Raw genomic sequence first — 26092 nt, 5'->3', positions numbered from 1 at the left:
GGAATATTTTTCCATTTAAATTTTACTTTTATAGGGATTTGTTCCTACCTTTTGTAGGAATGCTTACTACCTTTGTAGTAGTGAGTATGAATTGTTAGATCTTTGTGGTTTTAAATTTTTAGCTCCTAAAATAAGTAGACATTGCCTTAAAGTCTTTTTAGTTAGGAGCCTTCTGGATATCTACTAAATACTAAAATGCATGTAGCTTTGCATTTCAAAGACACACTTAAGCCTATTATATGCATTTTTATTCTCTATCTAGATGGTAAAGAAATAATGCAGTTACAATGGCCCTGATGGTCAGTTACTTTAGCATCAAATTTTCAAAGATCATTCTGAATATTTGCCTTACTTAACTGTCTTGAGAGAGGGCCCCTCACTAAAAGCTGAGCCCATCCTCACATCTGCAAGAAGAAATAACCACGAATGCCAGAGTTATTGCAATATTTATGTAATAGATACTTATAAGGCACTCTGTGTCAAGTACTGTTCTAAATGCCTCTCAAGTGCTACTTTACAACAAACTGACTTATCCCTGTTTTACACATTGAAAAGCTGAGAAGCTAACTAGCTTGTGGCTGGCTACATGCCTTGCACTTGGCAGATTTGAACCTCAGATTTGAACTCAGTTCCAGAGGTCATTAATTTCCACATCAAGCAAAAGAGCTGGTACAGTTTCAGCTGTGTGAGCCGGCAACTTTGGAGGATGCTCACTATGTTCTGAACATTGACGAGCTGTAGTCCTTATCAGAAACTACTTCCCGTGTTTACAGATTCTCCTCAGCTGTTGGGACCTTGGTTGCATTGGGATTACACCATTATGGAAAGAACCTAGAATAATATTTTCTGAATTCTAATTGTTTTACTTGCGTTAAAATGCAAATGATACTATTGCTTCAATTATTTGAGTAATCTTTGATCTTAAAATATTTTCTAGTGTGATGTACAGGGCAGAACATGGAATGAATGATGTATTTAGTTGTAAAATATAAGGAACAAAAAAAGGGAAGATAACTGTTCAGCTGTTAATCCCAACTCTGAAGAATTTTTTTTAATGGCTATAATACAATGCAATTTTTATTGGCCTATTCCTAGTTTGTGGATCTTTTGAAATAAGCTGTTTTTCTTTTATTACTGTTATTGTCTAGAAATCAAATTCAGCCTTTTCTTAAGTTTATTTCTCTGGAAGTAAATATAGTTTCAGAGTCTGCATTATAAAAATGAAGTAGCATGGGAAACTACTTTTCTTATCAATTGGTGCAACAAATTTAGAAATAAACTCTTAGAAAACACTTCTCAGTAAAACAATTGTTAGCGGGGCCTGGTGGCGCATGCCTGTAATCCCAGAACTCGTGAGGCTGAGGCAGGAGGATCGCTATGAGTTCAAGACCAGCCTGGGCTACATAGTGAGTTCCATCAGTCTCTCTAATGATGTATTTAGTTGTAAAATATAAGGAACAAAAAAAGGGAAGATAACTGTTCAGCTGTTAATCCCAACTCTGAAGAATTTTTTTTAATGGCTATAATACAATGCAATTTTTATTGGCCTATTCCTAGTTTGTGGATCTTTTGAAATAAGCTGTTTTTCTTTTATTACTGTTATTGTCTAGAAATCAAATTCAGCCTTTTCTTAAGTTTATTTCTCTGGAAGTAAATATAGTTTCAGAGTCTGCATTATAAAAATGAAGTAGCATGGGAAACTACTTTTCTTATCAATTGGTGCAACAAATTTAGAAATAAACTCTTAGAAAACACTTCTCAGTAAAACAATTGTTAGCGGGGCCTGGTGGCGCATGCCTGTAATCCCAGAACTCGTGAGGCTGAGGCAGGAGGATCGCTATGAGTTCAAGACCAGCCTGGGCTACATAGTGAGTTCCAGGTCAGTCTCAACTACATAGTGAGACCCTGTCTCAAAAAACAACAAAAAATAAAAACAAAAACAATTGTTTACTTACTGTTGCTGGATGTTGTCGTATGTGATAACTCAGTTCATTTGCGAATCACATGAGATGGGTACTGTTTGTATCTTTATAGTTGGAGAAATTGAGGCATAAGCAGATTAAGTATCCTAGTTGAAGAATTTTTAAAAAAGGGATTTGAGTTATATCCTACACAGTTTGGCTGTGTGTGAGTACTCAGGGTAAATGAAATGCAGATATCCTCACTGAATGATCTACCCATTTAATGACTATTGGCACTTAGGACCTACTGCTCTGACTTTCCTCCTTTTTTTTTTTTTTGTACAGTTTTGTACACCTTGTTTATAGATCCTCAATGTCTTTTTTATTGATGCAGTATACCTTGCTTATACAGTACTATAATTTTTGCCGATTGTACAGTACAGTACTGTAGTTTCATGTCCTGTTATATACTACACTATTGCATGTAGGAGTTATGCAGAAAAAGCAAAGCCATCAAGTTGGAATTTTCCTTTGACATTTCTTTATTCTGAATATTGTGATGTACATACTATGTGCATTTAGTGACCAATTCACTTGACAACCTGGTTGCTGGAACTAAACTGAACATGGTCGTTAAATGAGGAAATGTCTCGCTAGCAAAAGGCTAAAAGTGTTTTTTTCTTTAAATTTAGGTATTTTCATTTGAAATTAGTCCCCTGAATAATAATTTCTCTGATGTTAGAGAGGTACATTTTAAAACTACAGGAAGCCACAGAATGAAAATCTCGTGTAGAAAACTGCTTTTATACCAGGACCTTTTGTTATTCTGCATTCATATGAGATCATAAATGGTGTTAAAGCAAAGAGCATTTAGTGGTAACCATGGGGGAGCATCACATTTGTTTCTAAAACAAAGTAAGTTCAAAATCATATCCTTTTCAATTTTTAAATTCTTGATACAAAAGTTTAAAACCTGATTTGCATGTTAAAAGTAATTATTTCCTTTTTACTCCCACAAAACTTGAATCGTATCACTCTTCGTGCCCTTAATTTAGTTTTTAAAAACAATTGTAGTTGATGTTTATGTGTCTTCCTTTGGTGTGCATGCTTCTCTAAAGACTTCTCCTTGATGAATTCTGCACTGTCCTTAATTCATCCCCGTAGTATGAGGAGGTTTAACAAATGCTGACTTGAACAAATCCAGCGGAGTGTGGAGACCCCATGTTTCCTGCTCGTTTCTAACAGACTACTTAAGATGATGGACTAACCACAGAAAAGCATAAGAATATCATTAATGACAAGTAACTCAACTCAAAGCTAGGTTTATTAATAGGTTGATAAATTTAGTGTGTATTTAAATTATTTAGACCAGATTACTTGGTGTAGAACAGACAGTTCTTTTTCTTCCCAGTTTCATTTCCCTTTTGGAGGCAGCTATGATTGAAAAAAAAAATGCTCTAGGCTGTGACATTTGACAGTTAAATTCTTTGAGTTGTACATTAATTTTTATTTATAAGAATGAGAAGGGCTGGGGATTTGGCTCAGTGGTTCCTTTGCCTGCCTCGCAAGTGCAAGGGCCAGAGTTTGATCCTTGGTTAAAAAAAAAAAAAAAAAAAAAAAAAAAAGAATGAGGTAACTCACTAATTCAGAAATTTAAACAAAAACAAATAAGTGCATGTGCACCTGCGGATATTCTTTTATTTTTTTTAATTTTTGGTGTTTGTTTAAAATTCTGTGTTGTTTCCTTGCCAAATCCAACTTCCAAGAAGCCTTTGGAAGCCAGAGCTTTTTATCTAGCTAGTTCTGAAGTCAAGATGGGTTTTGATAACTGGAGCTTAGTACAGTATAGGACATTTCCTAGGTGGAATTTTCTAGAAGATGACCCATTTGAAGACTCCTGTGAAGCTACCTTTAAAGTATTTATTTTAGTTCTTCCTAAGTAAATACATAGTGCATATTATCAGTTATCAGGATATCTTGAAATACAAGTGTAGATCTTAGTGAAATGAGCGTGGATATCAAAATCAAAATAACATAGATTGGAATTCTGGTTGTATCATCTGTGGATAACATAATTTTAGACAAGTTTCCAATCTCTTTTTGCCTCAGTTTTCTTATCTGTAAAATAGGTATTTGTGAGCATGCAGTTGTGTGTACAATGTAGACCATATGATATAATGGTTTGGAGATTGCTTATAACTAGTGTTTCCAGTCAACATTTTAAATATACACAATGATCATATTCATCATAGAGAATTTGCACCTGTACATGATACACACACACACACACACACACACACATATTTTTTTGGTGCTGGGGATTGAACCCAGGTCCTTTTGCTTGCAAGGCAGGCACTGGAACACTGAGCTAAATCCTTGGCCCATACATGATATTATCTTAATTCTTCTTTTTTTCTTTTTCCCCGTCTCTCCCTTTAATGTCCTTCCCCTCATTATTTACAGAAGCTTTGTTTCCATTTTTTCCTTTTCCCTTCCTTCCTTTCACCTTTCCCTCTCCCTAGTTTCCCTTCTCATTTGAACATTTTCTCCCTGTTTCACAATATCTCTCATACATTTTGGTCCTTATTTACATTTCTGGTTTCTCACACCAGAGAAACAGCACAATATTTACATACATGTGTCCAATTTATTTCAGTTAAGAATGTGGTCTCAATGTGCATCCATTTACCTAAAACTGTCTCAAGTTTTTCCTTTTTATGGCCGAGTAGTACTCCATTGTGTAAAAAAATCACGTCTTCTTTATCTATTCATTGGTTGATGGGCATTAGGGCTATTTCCAAGATTTAACTATTAGGAACTGTGCTGCTATAAACATGGGTGTGGTATAAAAATAAGTGTGCAATTTTAGTTTACTTTCATCTCAGATTGTTTTTAATCATGTTTCTTATGTTGATTTCTCCTGCATGGAAAAAATAGATGGCAATGGTTTGAATTGGGTTCCTTTCCTCCACTGTATCACTAATTCATATTATTATTTAAACATGGAAAAATTAGATTCAAGTTCAAATTTTCTTTATATAGGGGTATGTTGATTATCATATTATTTATCCTTGATCAACAGTGACATCAGTAGTTATCATTTTGGGGGAGGTATAGTAGTTTATTTCCTTCAGGATATGTTGAAATCTATGGATTTTCTCTATAGAAGTATGCACAGGCTCCAAATTTTACATTTAATTGTAGGATGTTTATGAATGCCCGGTAAGGAGCAATGTGGCCTTGGTCAAGTAACTGTGCCTTTCTGCGATTTAGATTGTTGGCCTACAAAATAAACCCACAGGACTTTCAAAGAGCCCTTCAAGCTTTTATGTCCTCTCATTCCAGGTCTGTATTTAAGAGAAGAATGGTCCTTTGATTGGAGCCACCCAGAGATGTGTTCTGAGGGAACATTGGTATAACACATTGTTTGAGTTTAGGTGGGTAGGGGAGAAACATCCAGGGAAGGTGTCAGAGTGGTCCTCTTTAGAGTGAGGACAGAGAAAGATGTTGGGAGGAGAGGAAGGTAGGAAGAGAGGAAGCTACCGAAACTGCCTGTTTATCTGCAATGAGTGGATGAGGACTTGCATCATAGAACTAAAAGAGGAATTTTTCCCTGAGATGCAAAAGGAGGAGTTAGCTCTAGTTAATAAATTTTAATAGAATAAACATGATTTAGAGAGACACTTGTCTTTCTTCTAACAGACCATTTGGAGAATCTCTGTGAAATAAAATGTTTCTGCCCTGCACATTTTTATTTTGGGTATAGGCTTTACTTTTTATGTTAGAGTTCTGTTAAGCCAATATGTGATCAAGAGAAAAAGGAAGACTTCAAAACCTAATTCATTCTCCAAGTAAATAGTGTCAATGCCCATTCTAGAAGGAGAATTAGACTATATTTTATGAGGATATTTCCAAATATCTTAGAAGAATTTCATTAGAAGCAAGCAGGTGGGTAACACCCACTACTTTCTAAAGGATTGTCCTGAATTTGTTGCTTTAGAATTTATAATATTAGGGCTGGAAGAAAGAAGGAAAGAGAAAAATAAACAGGAGCTCTGGATCATAGTCGGGGCTGGGGGACAGATCTGCTAAGAAATTCTTCAGGTGTTATAGTCCTGTTGACTCTTGCTTTGCAAAATTCTTAGTGGATGACGGTTTGAGAATAACTGATTCTTGCCACAAGCCAAACTAAGCTTGTTTTCTTGAAGAAGCAAGTCCTTTGACGGGGTGGGGTGGGGTGGGGTGTGCAGTTTAAATTAAATTAGATCTGGTATTTATTTTATTTTATTTTTTTCTCATTGAGTTTATTGGTAGAGCTGGTATTTAAATGACCCAAGTTATATGGATGAAAGCAGTAGTATTCGGAAGGCAGAGAGAAAGTGAAAGCCTCAGACTGATAAGCCCTCATATTTTCATTAGCAGATACAGGGCCTTGGGATGGAGGTAACAGAGTTTACCTTAGCTGGGGTACAGTGGATCTTTGCTACTGTGAAAGGGAAAGAAGAGGATTATACTTTATTAAAAGCAACAACAACAAAGTGTGCCTTTTGTTTTTTCAGTGCTGTGGATTGAATTTTGGGCCCCATGATTGCTAGGCGTGTGCTCTACCACTGAGCTGTATCCCTGGCCCTGCCATGTATTTTGAAGTTAAATGTGCTAATGGACAAACAGTGTTATTAAACTGAAATTTCATTTGTTCAGCAAATTTTATTAAACACCACGTGCCCTTTAAAGTACTTGGTTCTGAACTGTCGAAGACTTTAAGGGTGCACCGCCATTAATTATTTCTTTTGCTTGCATGCAAAGCTCTTCGAAGAATAAGACTTTGATTTATTTTGACAAATTTGTCCTGGATTGTAAGGGGGCATACTTGAAGGGGTTTATGCTTGGTTTTTCTCACCAGAGTGATTGACGCACGATGTAGTTCAATAACATAACAGAATCTCCCTCTACAAGTTTTTATCTTTCCTCTAACATCTGCTTTAAAAGTTTTTTTTGCTGTCATTTGGCTCCATGCAGTGGAATCTCATAATCATCTTCCATCTCTGCCTTTGTCTCCCCTATCGTAAACTTACATTCTTTACTCATCAACGATACTGTGGGTAACAGCCCACCTGGGCTTAAGGCTTATTACGCATTATCTCTTTATCTCATTTAATTTTCACCTGAGACAGGTAGAATTTAAGATGGCTCCAGGTAATTACATTGACTTACATTTTTGTAATCATCAGTGAATTTTTAAAATTAATATTGTACTAGTCCCACAAATTAAAAATCAGTTATCAGTTGTCAAAAAATACAAGGTAATTTAAAAAATAATTAGAATGAAAGTAGATTTCCTATAGTGGGAGTCTGTCTGTAAAATAACTATTGCTTTCTAAAAACACTAGCTACCTCCTAGACTTGCTCTCACTGTGTTAAAAAGGAAAATTAGCAAGTGTTAAAGAGGTGTCAAATAGAAGTCCAAACAGAAACTTTCCTTAAAGTAATAAAATTTTTATAAAGGCTAAAAAGTGCTGAAAAGAAGAAAATTTTCCCATCATGTGGTTCAGTGCTTAAAACTGTCTGCCCATCTCCTAAACCCATTTGAATATCATTTTTTTTCATCTTGTGTAACACTCCCCCATGTGAAGAAGTACTGACTCTACTTTAGCCCCATTTTCCAGACGATTCATCTGACAGAGAAGTTAAATAACTTGTTCATGGTTCAAATATCTGGCTAATGGCAGAACCAGAGATTCAAATTTAGTGCTTGCGGATTCCTGGGTCTGCGGTTTTTAACCCCCTGCCGCACTTTTGTTAGAAGCTTTCCATCACTATCACAGAATACCAGAGATAATCAACTTAGAAACAGGGAAGGTTTATATTGGCTCACAATTTTAGAGGTTCCGGTCCACGACCCATTGATATTGTTAGTTCTGGCCTGTAGTGAGGCAGCACATAACATTGGTAGTATGTGGTGTGGCAAGATCACTCACATGATCAGAGAGAAAGAAGAGGAGGGAGCCCAGGTCCCACAGCACCCTTTGTGAGCACACTTTTGTTACCCACAGACTCGGCTCGCAGCGGTTCCACCACCTCCTAATAGTAACAGTGTCAAGTTGGAAACCATGGACCTTTGGTGGGCATTCAAGATCCAAACTGTAGCAGAATTTCTCATGCTTTCTCCTTTGTGGCACCCTCCCTGCAATGTTTAAGGGACACTTCTCTGTCCCCTGTGCACCTATCAGCACTTCCATCCTAGTTGCCAAAGTGTACTTATTTGTGCCCCTACCAGAAATGTGTGAGGAAGTGGAAACATGTTTGTGAGGCTGGGTTTTAGTGTTGTGGTTTCTTGTGCTCTTCAGATTTTCCATGGCTGCTGGATGCTTAGGCTCCAGGCAGTTTCCTTGGGAGTTCATCTACTCTCGCCTTTTCATCATACAGACTTGTTTTCTCTTCTCAGGCCCAAAGTGGTAGAAGGCCTTGCCTGTGTTCACTTTCCAGCTATCATTAACTAAAAATTAATATTGTGTGTTGCCTCTTTAATCCAGGATTCTTTCTACTTTCCAGAACTTAATCACCTTAACAGTGCCCTTTAGGAGAGAAACAAGAATTTGTCTATAAAGTCTGTCTTTTTCAGCTTAGAAGAGACATTGAACTTAAATATTGAACTGGTCTCATTTATTTGTTCTTTTACTGGGTCAGTTTGAATTGTGAAGGGATATTCAACTGTAACCTTTTTTCTCTCTTAAGTAAAAATTGCTCTTTGGTGTTAAGTTCAAATGAGAAGGACATCTCTATAGAAATCCTGAATGTTGAGGGTTTCCTAGGTGCTGGTTTTTTATGTAAAACTATAAAATCCCTGCTAGTTTTGGCTGGTTAAGATTTAATTGTACCTCAAGGGAGGGTGTATTATTTTTATTTTAATAATTGTGTTAATTGTAGTAAGGACCTAGAGTTCAAAATAAAGAAAGCCTTTGGTCAAGTTGTGTTCATTCAGTTGTCAGTCTTGTTGCAGAATTTGTAAATTTAGTGGAATTAGTGTCTTTTTCTAGTACACACCAGACACATTTCACATGATTGATCACAGCATGGCTTTGTCTTCTGTGGAATAAATAGCAAGTGTCTGCCACTTGGTTCATATGGCTTCCATTAAGGGGAGTAGGTGTGACCCAGGAGCCTGTGGAGATGATGAGTAGGGTACTCTGTGTGCAGGTGGAACTCCATTTGGGACACCGGCAGTCACCTGATGTAGACACCTAGCACATTGTTACTTGGGATATTGGGCTGTGTGAATTTTTAACTAGCAGAAATCCCACCCAATAATTTAGTTCCAGTTTTCCCTGAGTACTTTTCTTTCTTTTCTTCTTTTTTTTTTAAGGTACCCAGGATCGAACTCGGGTCCTTGCGCTTGCTTGCAAAGCAGGCGGCAGAACCACTAAGCTAAACCCTTGGCCCCCCCTGAGTAATTTTCTTTGGCACCAGAATATTTGGTTTGTGAGAATCTTAATGACAGTATTACTTTTTAAAAGGGAATATAGAGAATCTTGCTAATATTGAATAAAACAAATCTATTTCCTTTTATAGGATCCTCTCAGATTTCAAATAAAAGTGCTCATATTGCCAATATTGAAAAAAAAAGGCTAATCCTCCTAACATATAATTTTCAGAATGATAAATACGTGCATTCAAACTTTTGATCTTATTCTTCTTTCTTCTCTTAATTTCATGAGGCAATCAGCAAAGTGGTTTGTTCTAGTTTTTCTAGAGAACTTCAGTTGTAAGCTTTTGGAGGACAGGGCCTGTGCCTGTGTGCCCTTCCTGGGAGCCGGTTGAAATTTTCCTATCGAGTTAGTGGCAGCACAAACGGAGGTGTCTCGGGCATGACATCTGCTTGCACTGCCTCCAGAGTTGGCCAGTAGAAGAGCTTTTGGAATGGGGTCCTGGGATGACTCAGTTTGGCAAAAGTCAAGGGAATGAAGAGTTAAGATGGAATAATTATATTCAAAGCCAACAGGGTTATTTGAGTTCTTGTCTTAGTCTTGGTTTAGAGTTCAGAGCTCCTGAGCAGTGCAAGAAGTCTTATATCCCGGGTTGAGCTGGTGGGGTAGGTGTCAAATTTGTCAGCTGCTAAATTCGCAGGGGTTCTAGGGCCTCAGCTTGACCAGTTCCAGATTCTGACTAACTTGTAGGAAGTTAATGAAAATGAATGTTCTTCCCAACAAACTAGAGAAGCTATGAGGAAAATAAAATTAAATGTTCTCCCACTTGAGCTTGTGGAAATTTAGTCATAGTTTTGAGCTACCAGAACCTTTACTTTCAGTGAAATCTTTTTATTTGTTGCTGTAATGAATCTTCTTTTCTCACCCTTGAAGTTTTACTGCAGGGACCCTCATTCTACAGATGTTTACAGGGTGCTGGGTCATCCTGGGCTCAGTATTGTGGAGAATGATATATGGAGATACAGTAGTTTGCTGTATGTAGCTTACCATTTAGCAGGGAACACCCAATAAATTATTCTACTGAAGAAGATTATAGATAGAGCTATGCAGAGATGGAGAAATTAAAAGGTCTACATTTTTAAAAATTAGAAATGACAGATCTGCTGGAGGAAATGGGGTGGAAAGGAAATGAGGCAGGTGCTGAGGACTTGTCAGAAGGTAATAGTGGGCTTTGGGAAAAAGGCACCAAATGCCATGAGAGTGGAGAGAAAAACAGTGAGGGACCCCAAGGGGATTATATGGGAAAACAATAGCCAGAAGTTGCACCAGAGTTCAAGGTAACACTTTCACCTCATGAGATGGGCCCTGGAAGGACCTCCAGTTTGCACTGGAAAGGCCTGTGCAGGGAGTGTTACTCTCTGTGGACAAAGAAGAGAGACGCATTTCCTTTAATGGCTGGACCACTCTGTGCCCCACCTTGGATGAAAACCTCACTCTGTGAAGTGACAGCACTCATCGTTATAATGGCTGCTGTGGCTGTACACTTTGTTCCAGGGACTGGATAAATGTTTTATATACATTATTAACTCTATTTTATGGGCCCCAGAGACATGAAATGAGTAGGAGCATCAAAATTCAAAGGCATCCTTCCCTAACAACCAAACTTCTCTTCTTTCTAATGGAACAGTCAATTGAAGGGAAAAAACCCCAGAAGAGTTAAGGATCCGGGGAATTAATTACATAGCAGAATAGGGCCAACAGAAAGGAAAGACAAAAGATTTGAATTTGTTTGTCTCTCAAGTCCTTTGAGCATTTTTATGAATATATACTCTTTAGACTGTGCGAAGGGCCAATGTATGAAGATCCTTCAGACATGTAAGCCAAGCAAAATGACTTTTACTGAGACAGTCACTAAACCATGTTTCTTTAAATTGTTTTAGAAAATCTTCTTGTAAGACAGCAGTGTCCAATCAAGTTTTTTGTGCTAATCAAGGCTTACTAATGAAAGCTTGCTTGCTCCTATTCCTGTAGTTCAGGAAGTTTATGAATGCAGAATTCCTTCCCTTCAGGACCCTCTCATTCTGGCATTATTGTGGTTGAAAAAACTTTTATTTTTTTCCCCTACAGTGTGTAATCTTCACAGGTTCATTATTTTCTAAGAGAAATGTTTATTTTCCTAAGAGAAAGGTGTGCTATATATGCCCACCAGGGAAAAGTCGAATAATAGTGTTGTTTGCAGAAGTCTTCTTTAAAGGTTGCTCTGTGTCCCTTTCATAGAAATCAGTAGGGGCACAGGGACTGTCTCTAATGTTTTGTTAGAATTTCTCTGTAATTTTGCCACTATGAAGCAGAGACCTGGGTTCAGAGCTGATGTGTTTCCAGAATGGCTGGCTCTTAAGAGTTTTAAAGGTCTTGAGTCTGTTTCTTTGCTGGCAACTAAAATGTTGAAGGGTTATAGTTAGTATCAGTGGCATGGCAGAAATAGCTTTAAACTTTTTTTTTTTGGTACTGGGGATCAAACTCAGGTCCTTGTGCTTGTGAGGCAGGCAGCAGAGCCACTGAGCTAAATCCCCAGCCCACTTTAAACATATAGAATCACCTTCAAAGTAGAATTGTTGAGAACGTGACAAGTTACACTTCTCAAAGGTTAGGTATAAATTTGTACAGTGTTCATGGATTTCTTCTTTTGGGTTTTATGTATGTATTTGTTTTATAGCTTTCACTTTGAAAATTAGCAAATAATTTTGTCCTGGAAATTGGATACATATCCTAGGGTGAAAGGGAGATGTGCAGTTATCTACAATCTTATTGTTACTAATAATCAAGTATGCTGATAAAGAAGCTTGATGCATATAATACCCTTAGCCCCTACCCCCAGGATTGTTGGAATTGATAAAATGCATTGGATCTATATTTTTTGAAATTAGCAGTTTGTTAGCAGAGCCCCTTGTAGAATGATGTAATTTTTCTGAAATGATAGAATGACATCATTTTATCCTTGACTTTTACTGTGGAGGACTTCTTGCCCTTTTTATCTCTTGAAATATGAGCATTAAAATATAACAGTTTTAAGTAGGGGAATGATTTCCAGGGGTGACTGACTAGTGACCCCACGGTCCTTGTAGGACTCAGAGCAGTTTCATTGGAACTGGGGTCCATTGAATGGTTCACAAAGTTCAAGGGATGTGATTTAATGCACACTAGGAAAGTTGGCCTTAAAGATTGAAGTTCCATTAGCATCTGGAGGCCAGAAAAGTTAAACTGAGGTGTCAGATTAGCTTCAGACTTATTAAAGCCAGTGGATCAGCCTAGGGGAAATCATAGGAAAACTCAAAATCCCCCACTCCCCATGGCATCCACAGTCTGTGTTCAGTTGTGGGTGCTGTGAACTTGTTCCAGCCCAGTTTTCTGGCCTTTAGTAACTTCATTAGCCTTTTCCTTGAAGATGGCTACTGACCCAGAGAGAGACATACACCCAGAGATGCAATCAGAGACCAGGCCTTTCTGAAACAAGCATGCTTTGTTAGGCTTGTAAAAGTTTTGTATCCTAATATTACAGGACCCTCCACATCCTTTTGCAAATAAGACACGAGTCACATCTGTGAATTTTGCTTTTCAATGAATTCATGAATAGGCAACGGGTTGAGTGTTAGCACCAGTACCTATTGTGTTGATATCTAATATTGTTTAAATCCAACTCCTGCTTTCTGGTTTACTGGATAGCTGCTTATTTATATAAAACATCCAGAACTCTATAAGCATGTACACCTTTTGTCCTTTATACCTCAAGTAAGAAAAGGATGTTTATGAACAATTTCATCAAGAGACATACTGAGAACTCTTGGCAGAAATGTCAGCTTCCACCTCCCTCCTGGTAACTGTGAAAATTGGTCTTGAAACAGAATGCATATACACAGGAAACACAAAACAATACACACATTTATTTATTTAAGTTGAGAGAAATAACAGTTATTGGGCCACTGGCTTTGAAGAATGACAATTAGTTGCTGAGTGCATATCCTAGGAATGTGAACTATTTGGATAGAAGTTGTGAGGCATTTCCAGAGTCATAGGAGAAATAGCTTAGCAGAAAGGAGCATATAATGGTCATAAAAAAAGTGATTTCTTGAGCAACCTGCAGGTCAGCTGTAGGTCTAGGCAAGTCATTCTCTTCTGAATGTCCTTAGCTTTCTGGTAGCAGCAGAAACCTGTGCACTTTTTCCCTCCCTGCATTTCTGTGGACAGATTAAATGCTGTCAGAGGGCACAGGAATGCATCCCAGTTTTTGTTTTGGCTGTGCCAAATTGGGAAAAAAAATCCTCCCGACTTCCCTGTTTTGCATGCCTTTTCCTTATTTCTTCTTGCTTGTGGTCATTTTCCCTCATCTTTCTTTGAAATGCACATGTCAAGTGCAAAAGGGCGAATTGTTTTGTTCAGGGAGGGAGTGGGAAGCAGAGTGTTAGGTGAGCATAGACATCCCTTTCCCCTTCCCTCCGAGGTTCCTGGGGACCTTTGTTTTATTTTTTTCTTTGCACTGAAAAACTGTGTGTATTAGTCAGGTTTTGCACTGCTGAGACAAAAATACCCAACACCTACAAGTGAAAGGAGGAGTTTAATTTGGCTCACAGTTTCAAGAAAGTCAGTCCATTGTCAACTCCTCCAAGGCAGTAACATCATGGTGGAAGGGCATGGAGGAACAAGGCTGCTCAGTTCATGGTGTCTGGGAAGCAGACCAAGGAAACAGCACCAGAGAGTACGGGCGAGGGACCATACATCTATGGCATCCGAAGTTATGCAGTGTCATTTGCCTAGTCACACCCAGGACCAAGCTTTACTAATCTACTAGATGTTTCTTAATCCAGTCATGTTTACAAATCAGGATTAAAGGTCACAATGTACATTTAAAAAATCAGACATAAATCTGAATATATCAATAATGACATTTAATTTTACTGGAGTAAAAGGTCAAATCAATGGGCAAGAATCATCAGATGGGACCAAAAGTATATTTTGTGTATAGGAGAAACAGTTTATATTTAAAGTACAATAGATTGAAAGTAATAGGATGGGAAAAGAAAATTCAAGAAGCAAACAGTAACCATAGGAGATCTGGAAGGCTTATTAAAATATCTGTAAATACATACAAGAAATGTCACTAATGACCAAGATGAACATTTTATAACAATAAAAGTCAATTCACAACAAAGATACAGCAATATAGATACATTTGAACAAAACCAGGGTGCCCCAAAATACGTGAAGCAAAAACTGGCAGTATGGGCAGGAGCTGGACTATTCAAGAATTAATTGTACATTTCCATATTTCTTTCTCACTCATTGATAAATAACTGGACAATAAATCACAAAGGATATAGAACACTTGAGCAATAGTACTAGTCAACTGAAGCATTCCACCCAGGAATAGTAGAATATACATTCTTTTGAGGTCCAAATGAGCATTTTCCAGAATCAGCAGTACGTTAGGTCATAAAACAACAAAGCATGCTACATTTGCAAGGTGTGCTTGAAGTATGCTTTAAAAATTTTACAGTAAAAGACCTTATCATTAATCCTCTTGAGTGTCACTACATTGTATACCTTAAATGTACCGATAAATAAATAATTAAATAACCAAGAATTTCCATTTATGTATTGTGAAACCTCCATTCCGTTACTTGAGATATGAGGTGTTAACACACAGTCAGATACAGTGGCTGTTTAAATTTTTAAGTCCCTCTCAAAATATTCCCCTTGCTTCAGACACATCCATTCCATAGTTCTTGCCCCTTTCTAAGCAGTCCCGAAAGTCCTCTTTCACGAGTGTTTTTTTGTTGTGTGGTCATAGCTGCCTCAAAATTCAGAATATTTATCTTTCATGATCACTTTGATTTTTGGAAGGAGCCAGAAGTCTCATGGTGCCGTATCCAGTGACTAAAGAAGACGAGAACACGGCAGAATGTATGTGTCTACTAGGCTGCCTTTGCATTGGATTGCATCTACCGTCAGCATTCACTGCATTATTGATTATGACTTACAAAGCCACTCATGAAAGCAGTGTGTGTTGGAAGTGGGGTGTGGGGGACCTTTATTTTTTAATTTGGTCAACATCCCTGAGTCCAGGTTTTGCTTTAGGGAAGAATGAAAAGCATGCATTGTGCTTGCAGTTACTGAAGTGACCCCTTTATGGGCAGCGTATTGTCAAGCTGCTTTCTTACTTCGTTGTCCTAGAGATTCTCCCCTTCTTGAGCTTACTGTGTTCTTCACCACTGCTACTGCCAACTGTCACTTTAATGACCCACCACACTGTTCCTTACCTATTTTCCACCCCCTCCATTAGAAAAGCGGCCCCATAAAAGCAGAAACTTTGCCTCTCTTGTTTCCTGCTGAATTTCCAGGGTCTGGAACAGCATCTGACACATAAGTAGGTGCTCAGTAAATATTTGTTGTGGCTAATGGAACCCTTGGAGAATTGAGGCAGCAGTTGTTTGTGGAATCAATAAATAGTGATGAATATTTATCTATGCAATCATCAGGCTTTACACAATGCAGTTCTTAGATCTTCCAAGGAGTAATTTGACTTGTGGGTTATGCTTATTATTATTATAGAAGGCAATTTTTTTTGTTGTCAAGTTTATTGATATATAATTTATTTACAATAAAATTTGCCATTTAAAGTACACATTTTTCACATATGCATACAGTTGTATGACTACCAACACTGTCTCATCACAGAATAGTTCCACACTTTTTTGTTGTCTGTCCTCTCTCCCACTTAGAATCCTTGGCCACCACTGATCTGATTTCTGTCTCTGTTACTTCACCTCCTTCAGAATGTCACATAAATAGGGGCCAGGGATTTAGCTCCATGGTTCCGCTGCCTGCCTCGCAAGCGCAAGGACCCGAGTTTGATCCCCAGTACCAAAAGAAAAGGTCACATAAATAGAATCCTACAGTGTGTAGTCTTTTGCATCTGGCTTGTTTCTCTTAGCAAAAGTTATGGAGATACATGTTGTTGCAATGTACCACTGGTTTGTTCCTTTTGTTGCTAAGTAGTGTTCCATTTTTATTTATTTACCTCTTGATGGACGTTTGGGTTGTTTCCAGTTTTTGGCTCTACTTAGATGCCTTCTATAAACATTAACTTATAGGTTTTTGTGTGGACATAGGCTGCTATTTTGGAGGGCAAGTAGGTAGGATGGGATGGCTGGGCCCTACCACAGTGTATATATTTATTTACAAGCAACTTCTAAATGTTCCCAAAGTGGCTTTTCCATTCCCACAATCAGTATATTATATTCTGATTGCTCCATATGCTTGCTGGCACTTTTTAACCTTTTAATTTAGTAGGTATGCAGTGATAACTCTTTGTGGTTTTAGTTGCATTTCTCTGTAACAAATGATGTTAATTAAGCAGTTTTTTGTTTATTTGAGAAGTTTAATAGTCTTTTGTATTCTGTAGATATAAATAACTTCAAACTGTCAGTGGCAATTGAAGTAAACTTTGAAAAAAATTGGTCAAAGGTCACTTTCTTCCAGTCCGTACCATATAACACAAGGTTGGAAAGTGGAAATTACCAAATTTTGCCGAGGACTAATCTGCTTGGGTGACTGATGATGAGACCCAGAGAGACTAGCCTTTAGAACTCGAGCATGAGGATGAGCAGAAAACAGATTTCATGGCCCTGGTGGCCTTGAGAGGACAGCTCAGATCTCAGCTAAACCTGATGTTTATGGAAGCAGATGTAGATTCAATTACATTTTCCAGGATGTCCCAGGGGTCACCTTTGACACTCAGCAGTCCTCTGTGAACCTCCGGAGTCTGTAGTGGATGCTTGCCAAACACAGAGCTCCCCTCTCAGGGGGCAGTTTGCCTGAATCAGTTAATCAAGCTTGAGAAATCAGTTACCACGTGCCCAGGAATGCCACCACCTTAGAATTTTGAAACCCTGTTTCACATGTCCATCTTTTTGTTAATTAATTAAGCATGCATCCCCAGAGTGTTTCCTACAAGCCAGTACTATATTTGCATACCAGGAAAACAGTGCTGAAAGAAGCAGGAATGGTCTTTTTGCTGACTTAGGTAAGACAGTTCCTGTAAGGGAAAATTGAGGTTGGTCTCAGAGCACCAAGGAAGAGCTCCTGACTCAATGTCCTTGCAGAGGAGGTGATCTGAAAAGGACTCCTGCGGCAGTGACAGCTACGTGGAGATCCAGGGTTGGGGAGGAGTCAGCCAGGCAGATGGTGCTGCAGACAAGTGTTTAGGCTGAGGAACTGCACCTGCAATGTCTGAGTGGTTGAAACCAAGAGTATGCAGCACATCCTGAGCCTGTAATTCAGAGCTCCAAGGCATTGCTGTGCAGGGGAAAGTGAGGTGATGGTCAGAGAGCAGTTGGAGGCCCAGCAGGGAAGCCTAGTCATCCTTGGTGAAGGCTGGGTTCCATCCACAGAGTGATGGCTGGTTGACAAAGGACTGGGGAATGGCATGTTCAGATACTTGGATTAGTGAATAAGTTTGGGTGCCCTGTGTCAAGGGGGTGGTGTATGGCAACACTGGAGTCTGGGAAGTGGCTGTTGTCATCCAGGAGGAAGGTGAGAGTGGCCTATCGACAGATGATGATTGTGAAGTGGGATCCTTTCCAGGCCAGTAACTGGAAATGTGTATAAGGGCAGGTGTGAGTGTGCTGTGCTTTGAAGCATTGAGAAATCCAGTACATGGTACTACTTTTCTGGTTTTGGTTTGTTTGTTCACTTCCTTGAAAAACTGATGTGGAAATGTCGTATTGCCTTTAATTACCTGAACAGAAGGGTTCAGGGATTGACAAACTTTCTTCTTTGGTGGCATTGCTCTCAGAATTGATTATTGTGTTCAGAGATGTACCATGGGTAGAAGTTGTGCAGGGGAGGCCAGGAACTGCTAAGGAGGAAGAAATTGGGGCTGAAAGTTTGCCTGTTTGCGCACACCAAAGCCAGAAGAATATTTCTACTGCTGCTCTGATACACTTCTTACTAATCTCTTCTGTGTGTTTCCTGGGAGTAGGGGTGGGGTCCTCAAGATCAGAACCTAATTTATAGACCCAGAAATTCAACGTTTGGGAAAATGCTTTCCAAGAAAACTCATCCTGGTCTTTCTTTTCTCCTTTTTTAAAGAACTGTGGTGTCTTCTCTTCCTCTGAATTTCTCCACTCGGTGCACTGAGGCATTTCAGTGCTTAGGTTTGGCCCTCAGGACCCCAACACTAGACTTCTCAGATTCTGATTTCCTGCCTTAATCTTCTTACCTTTCCGAGAGCTCACAATGAAATTTGCTAGAAATTGGAATGTCTCATTTAGGTAGGATGTGCCCATTTCTCTGGTAAAGAGTCGTGGTAAAATTGAGAAACACCAGTGGGAGGAAGGGAACTTGGATTTCTTTGGCACTTATATTATGCCATGTACTGTGTTGGGAACTTGCTTTGATTGTGTTATTTAGTCTTTAGAATGCCGTACCAGGCAAATATTGTCATCCCTACTTTATAGTGAGGAAACTGATGCCCAGAATACATAACAGCCTTGCCAACAATGCATGGTTGGGAAGCTGGGGTTAGTTCACTGTTTTGGTTTGTTTGTTCACTTCCTTGAAAAACTGATGTGGAAATGTCGTATTGCCTTTAATTAACTGAACAGAAGGGTTCAGGCATTGACAAACTTTCTTCTTTGGTGGCATTGCTCTCAGAATTGATTATTGTGTTCAGAGATGTACCATGGGTAGAAGTTGTGCAGGGGAGGCCAGGAACTGCTAAGGAGGAAGAAATTGGGGCTGAAAGTTTGCCTGTTTGCGTACACCAAAGCCAGAAGCATATTTCTACTGCTGCTCTGATACACTTCTTACTAATCTCTTCTGTGTGTTTCCTGGGATTAGGGGTGGGGTCCTCAAGATCAGAACCTAATTTATAGACCCAGAAATTCAACGTTTGGGAAAATGCTTTCCAAGAAAACTCATCCTGGTCTTTCTTTTCTCCTTTTTTAAAGAACTGTGGTGTCTTCTCTTCCTCTGAATTTCTCCACTCGGTGCACTGAGGCATTTCAGTGCTTAGGTTTGGCCCTCAGGACCCCAACACTAGACTTCTCAGATTCTGATTTCCTGCCTTAATCTTCTTACCTTTCCGAGAGCTCACAATGAAATTTGCTAGAAATTGGAATGTCTCATTTAGGTAGGATGTGCCCATTTCTCTGGTAAAGAGTCGTGGTAAAATTGAGAAACACCAGTGGGAGGAAGGGAACTTGGATTTCTTTGGCACTTATATTATGCCATGTACTGTGTTGGGAACTTGCTTTGATTGTGTTATTTAGTCTTTAGAATGCCGTACCAGGCAAATGTTGTCATCCCTACTTTATAGTGAGGAAACTGATGCCCAGAATACATAACAGCCTTGCCAAGAATGCATGGTTGGGAAGCTGGGGTTAGTTCATGTCTGCGCTTCTTCTGCTTGGTTAGTTTTTCTTTGTAATAGCAAACCTATATTCCAGTCTCCTGGATGTTACCTGGGGACCTGAAAAGACTCATGTAGCTTATAAACCAACTAAGTGATTCCTGGAGAGCAGTCTTTGTAGGAGAAAAATCTAGCTAATTGTTTAACTGTTTCTGGAATGCAAGCCCTATCCTAAGCCATTTAGAAGCCAATTTGGGATTGTAAGCTTGCATCTCACAAAGCAATGCTGGCTCTTAGTGCTTATGAGACCAGTTGACATTTTTAAATGATTTACTGCCTACTGATGTGGTGGTGCTGGTTTAAGTTCTCCTGTTTTTAAAATAAGAAACTTTGGGAGCCTGTGTTCCTTGGAGGTTTGCCGAGCAAACGTTAAAGAAAAGATAGATTTTTAAGAAAAAAACCTTGACTTATTGGATTTCTAATGAATGAATTACATAATTGCAGGTCACCCCTTTTCAGACATGGCAAATTCTTCCAGTTTCTTTTCTAGAAGTTTTTAATCCAAGTCCTTGCTGGGTAGGAGACAGAGGGATACGATTCTACTAGCGGTTCATGTTTGCACCAAGATCTCCTTTGGATTCATGGATGTTCTGCCTCATTTTTGGTTTTGTATTCACGGCAGTTACTATAGTCTTAGCTCCTTTTGCTGCTGGTTCCAATAATGCCCAATGTCCCACCTTACCCCCATGCCACTGTCAAGTCATGATAATTAACTGAGTCAGAATGTCATATCTGTTGTTCATAAGAACCCTTCTTGCTCCCGCATGGTGAGATATTCTGAAGGAGGCGCCTGTGATGCCAGACAAGGAGTAGCCAGGCCACATGTTGAAATACAAGCTAGGAGGGTGCATATGTCTCTGACTATGGGAGCTTGTCAGATTCATACACGCCACATTGCACCTGCCTCAGCAAACTTGTTTCTCCATGGGATACTTTTTTTTTCCAGGGAGATTCAGTTCTAGGACTGTCTTTCTCACCTGGGGGCCAAGTGTTGGTGACTCTTTCTTGTTGTTGTTGTTGTTTGGTTTTGCTTTTGGTGTTTACTCACAGTCCTCTAAGATGTCCTGAGACTTTCGAGACTGGGAAATAGTTCTATTGAATGGTCCCATTTATCACTTGAAGGAACCACTTTGTGGCCTGATAAAAGTTTTGTGTGCAGTAATTTTAGAGAGTAGCGCAAATCACTACAAGGTTGAGGCAGATTGATAAATACTGATGACATTTTATGTAAGAGGGGAGGTACTTTTTTTAGAGAACAGGAACTGTCTCTGGGATTCATTATGCCATTTCCATCTGAAGTGCTTGGCCACCTAAAATGACCCACTAAGATCTGTTTTCATTTACAAATGATCATTCCAGTAGAGCTAAGAGGATTAGGACCTTAACAATAGCTAGAGAACCCTCAGACTTGGAGTCCAGATTCATGATTTGTGGAAGGGAAATCCCAAAGCAGACTTGGGTGCTGGAGGTCTCAGATGAGAGGGCTGGAGTGACTGCCCTCATTGGTTTATGACTTTGCAGTTGTAATTGACAGTTTTTTTCCCTCCTTCTTTATCTTTCAGTTAATGACCAGCCACAGTGTCCCTGCCGTGAGCTCTGGCCACTGCCTCCGGGGCTCCCAAGCCACACACAAGTTTCTGTGCTGTTGGAGGAGGTAACATGGCTTGTTGGCCTCAGCTGAGGTTGCTGCTATGGAAGAACCTGACTTTCAGAAGAAGACAAACAGTAAGTGTGGGCTTCTCTGAGACTTTTCTCCATAGTGTTGGGTTGAGGTTGAAGAAGGGAGGGAGGAAGGCAGTGCTCTTGGTTTTCATACAGTGAGTAAGTGAGTGTAGCACTCAGTAAGTGGATTCAAGATTGTATGTGTGGTCCTGGCCTACTGTGTATAGAAGGAAGATTTGCAGCCAGGCAGAAATGTTGGCTTTGTTTTATTAGGGTGCAGGAATGAGTTCTGATCTCTGGATCCTGGGCTCAAAATTGCCCCGATCACCACACTTTCTTGTTGCTGCAGCTCAGGAGCCCCCTGGTTCTCCAAGACCACCTCATGGGCCCCTGTATTTCAAGCAATTCATAGCAAAGTAAGTCAATTGCCAGCTCTTCAAGATCAGTGCCCCGACCTCTCAATATCAGCCTGTACTCCTTCCTTATAGCATTGACTGTAGGCCTGGAAGAATATCATAACTTAGTCTAGTCTTAGTTCTGTGGAGAAGTCTAAACAATTCACTTCGTAGGTGGTCAATAGTGCTTTGGGTAATACTAAGAAGAGCCTCTTCCGTGTGTAGGTGAATCATATTTTTGCACAGATGGATATGAGAGCTATAGGGAGGGTAAACTTCCTGAAGTTCAAGCATCGGCTCTTGACTTCTTCATCTCTGATCACTATTTCTTAGTGATTCTGCTTAGTCCTTTGGGTTTAGCCAGTTTACTTCCCTGAATTTATTTCTTGTCTAGTCTTCTTCCTGAATTCTAAGCCTCCATCCCCACCCCTTTAGGCTGTCTTGATGAAGCGGAATCTGTTTGTAACCAAAATGATCATCTTTCTGAAACTCAAAGAGCTCTGAAAAACTTTGGAGAAAAATTAATTCAATGTTTTCCAAAGTAGAGTAATGTTTGGACATTTTTTAAAAGGACAAAAATGTCAAGGTATCCTTGTATTCACTAAACTTCTCTTTATTATAATGTTTCTTAAGCATGTTCCACTGCATGAAAACTAGATATGCATCCCTTGTCCTAATAGGCTCTGTTGCAACTATATGACCCATATATATTTACACGTTAAATACAAAGAAAATTGCACAAACAATACAATTCAAATTAACACCATAAAAGTAGTAAGACCACTGATGTCTAGCTGAAACTCAAATTGTAAATTACAATGTGAATGTGGTAGCAGATGTGTATAGCTGATCATTTTGGGTTTGGCCCTTCGATATTAGTTTGTGCTAATGATGAATTCTCCATCCATTTTTCTTCTTGAACAACTCTCAGTTGATGTCATTTGTCCTCCATTTGGTCCAATCTCATTGTTCATAAATTGAGTCTGCATCTACTCCTTTGTCATTAACCTGATACAATTAAACTGGTGCTAGCACAATCATACAATCAGATATATACTTAGGCTTTAAAGACATGCCAGAATTTGATTCTAAAATATTCAGAAAAAATTAGATCTTTTTATCACAATTTGTTTAGATGACCATTAAAATGAAAACCCCAAATATTTAAAATCTTCATAGAGAATCCAAGTATAACCCTTCAAAAATATTACCACTTTTAGTTTGAGAAGTACCAATTTTGTTTGCCTTCTCATGTTACCAGTGGGGGCATTGAATCACCAAATCACTACTGAGAGAGCAGAGACTAGGATCTCTCTATCTGGTATGTTTAGTGAAATATAATGCCTAATATATTAATAAAATAAGAACCTTTAGATTGAGCCTCCATGTACCATATACAAAGTGGGTTATTAACTGGATTATCCCTTTTAAGGCCTTATCAAATGCTGTTTTTCTTCATGCCATCACTGAGGAATATGATGCAGAGAGAGGTTAAGTGATTGCCAGGAGTCCATACCACTAATAAGGAGCATATGTGGAGTTCAAATCCAGACATTCGGACTCCAGAGTTGGTAATCTACATTGGTATGGCAGATTGCCTTTTTTTTTTGGTACTGGGGATCAAACTCAGGGCCTTGTACTTATAAGACAGGCACAATGCTACTGAGCAAAATCCCCAGCTCGGCACTTTGCCTTTTAGTAGTACTCTTATTTTTTCTTTCTTCTACCTACATGCAATCTTGAAGTTTTTTACTTCTTTCTTGCCTTAACTCCTGCATGTTACAGTTGGTCTGAGGAGCTCGTGTTCCCATGTCTAATATGTTTGGAGATATCCTCATGCTTAGCAACTATGTGGTTTACATTTTCTGCCTCTTCTCAGCCTGGTGGGCAGCAGCCCATTTGGTGGAAAATTGTCTCTGCCATGGTGTGTCCATTAGTAAAATGTGGAAAGAACCATATCATTTTAGCAACAAAAGCGGGGCTCAAGAGCAGTTCTATTCAAACTTCTGTTTTTACAGATGAGGAACCTGGGACACCAAGCTTGAAAGAGATTTCCCAAGGACAGCCAAGCAGCAACTAAGCTGGGACAGAAGCTGAAATCTCATTCCATTCCATTGCAGTGGACTTTCTTCCCTCTTCTGAGTCCTTTGCAGCTGCATAAAAGTGCCCAGCTTGGCAGTGGAGGAAATGTCAGGGAAGAGGCTTTCTATGCTCAGGCAGGAAAGGAGTTGGGAGCATAATGTCCTGGAACAGGATGTGGGGTTGCGTCATCGAGCCTGGGCCACTATCCATCCACTGGCTTTAAGCTTGTTGCTTCTTGTTCAGTATTGTTGATGCCTTTAAAGGCATTAGAATTATAAAGACGGGCCTAATTAAAGACAGTTTGTGGCAGAGATCTTGTGGAAGAAGGATGTATGTTCCCTATAACATGACACAAATGTCTTTTTAAAATTCTGCACTGATACCTGCTAGCCTGTTTGAGTCACCTCCCTTCCTGATTTCTTTTCTTATTTTTTTTTCCTTCCTGATTTCTAAAGGAAATGCATTTTGCTGAATTAGAACAAAGGGGAGTTTATTTCAAGTCATGGAAGCTTAGATGGTCAGAGCTGGAGCTGTAAAGATCTGTCCTATTCCTTGTGTAGTTAATTGATGGGACTAAGGTTCAGACGTTTGCTGGGGTTTGGATCGAGTCAGTCATGAAAGTAGCACCAGAACCAATCTCTTGGTAGACCTGCAGACCAGGTCCTTCTTTTCGGACTTTGCTTTCTCTACTAAATATTTTGTAATCCTGAGTCTGAGATTCTGATTGATATCTACTTCCTATTCCACCTGGCTTGGTTTTCTAGATTATGTTCTTTAGACATTTGAAACTGTTAAGGCTTTTGGTGCCATTTTGTTACCTCACATAGATCTGGTCCTGCCCATTAGGTACAAATTCAGCAGCCCCTTGATGGCTCTTGCCCACAATGCATGGAAATTCATTGAGCGTTTCATTGCTTCTAAGATTCTGGCATGTATACACTTAGCCCTAGAGCCCAGCACAGAGCTTTGCATATGGGACATGTTTGGCAGGACTTTTCTCACTGACTGCTAAATGTGTTGCTGGTCCATTACCTTTTAGTCTTGAGAAGATGCTTGAGTGCTGCTTCCAGGAGGAATAGAATGCATATATACAAGCCTGGAGCTGAGCAGTCTATTCCAGAGGAGCCTTGTTGCAAGGCGCTTTGCCCATCTCATTGACTTTATTTGTTGATGAGTCCTGGAGACCCCTGTCCCAGGCCTTCATTGTGCAGACTCATGGGACCATCAGCCAGGTTAGCTTTCCCTTGAGCAAAGAGTACAATGAATTGAGTTACGAAAGTTGGGTGCAAAGCTCAGTTTGGGTCCAAAGTAACAGTTAACTTGTGTGGGTGGCCGTCATTCAACACAAACAGTGTTGGAGACAGGGAAGGGGGAGGGACTCCAGAGCTGTCAGGGTCTTCATCTGGTTTTAGGTGGAGCCAGAGGCCAAGGTATCCATGGAGCATGTGGGAGAAAGTGATGGTGGCCCAATAAGCACCTTTTCTTCAGCCTTTACCCATAATTTTTCAGTCAGATCTGACCAGTCACATAGGTGGAAAAATACATAATTCTAACTTTTGCATTGCTAAGAGTACTACTACCTGGGAACTCTTTAATGACAAGGAATAAGCTATCAAATCAACCAATCTCCTTGAACCAGTAAGAGAATCTCACAAGAGCTGATTCTAAACCCAGCTTGTCCACCATGCACCTCAGTGGCCTAGGAAAAGTCATTTCTTCAGACTTCTAGTTTTCTCTTCTCTGGCATGAAGAAAATCAGAACAAATAGCTACTTACTGTTACATTTGTGTAGATATTTATTGAGCACCTATTACGTACGTGTGGGATATTGCGCTAGGTAGATAGTGCTAAACCAAGTGGACATGAACTCTGCCCACCGAGCTTGCAGTTTAGCGAGGGGAGTTGATGTGGAACATAGCAGCACATAAACAAGAATAGGACTGAAGCTGTGAAGAGTTGTGGAGGAAGCAGCCAGACAAAGGATGGCACTAACAGGTGTGGGTAGAGATTTCACTTAGAATGCAAGGTCGTGACATTTCAGCTCACAGCCCTGAAATTTGAGCAGCAGTGTTAACCAGGCAGAAATTCGGGGTTTCAGAGATGGAGACATTGTGTCCCAGGTAGAAATGCAGGGGTACGTGTTCATGGGTCGAGGAACAT

At 39.5% G+C, this 26092-nt stretch overlaps 1 protein-coding gene across 1 annotated transcript in view; it reads left to right on the top strand.

Moving 5' to 3' along the window:
- Window positions 1-26092, top strand: part of Abca1 (ATP binding cassette subfamily A member 1) — a 136541-nt gene that overhangs the window by 2892 nt on the left and 107557 nt on the right. Inside the window, exon 2 of the mRNA XM_033759198.1 lies at window positions 21356-21518. Within this exon, the coding sequence (XP_033615089.1) occupies window positions 21453-21518 (66 nt within the window). The 5' untranslated portion in view covers window positions 21356-21452. The remainder of the gene's footprint in view (window positions 1-21355; window positions 21519-26092) is intronic.

This window comes from Fukomys damarensis, unplaced genomic scaffold (assembly GCF_012274545.1).
Source record: "Fukomys damarensis isolate Sample0158 unplaced genomic scaffold, DMR_v1.0_HiC HiC_scaffold_36, whole genome shotgun sequence".
NCBI classification, from domain to species: domain Eukaryota; kingdom Metazoa; phylum Chordata; class Mammalia; order Rodentia; family Bathyergidae; genus Fukomys; species Fukomys damarensis.
The sequence above is the reverse complement of the archived record's forward strand: the minus strand, read 5'-3'. Positions and strand labels throughout refer to the sequence as shown.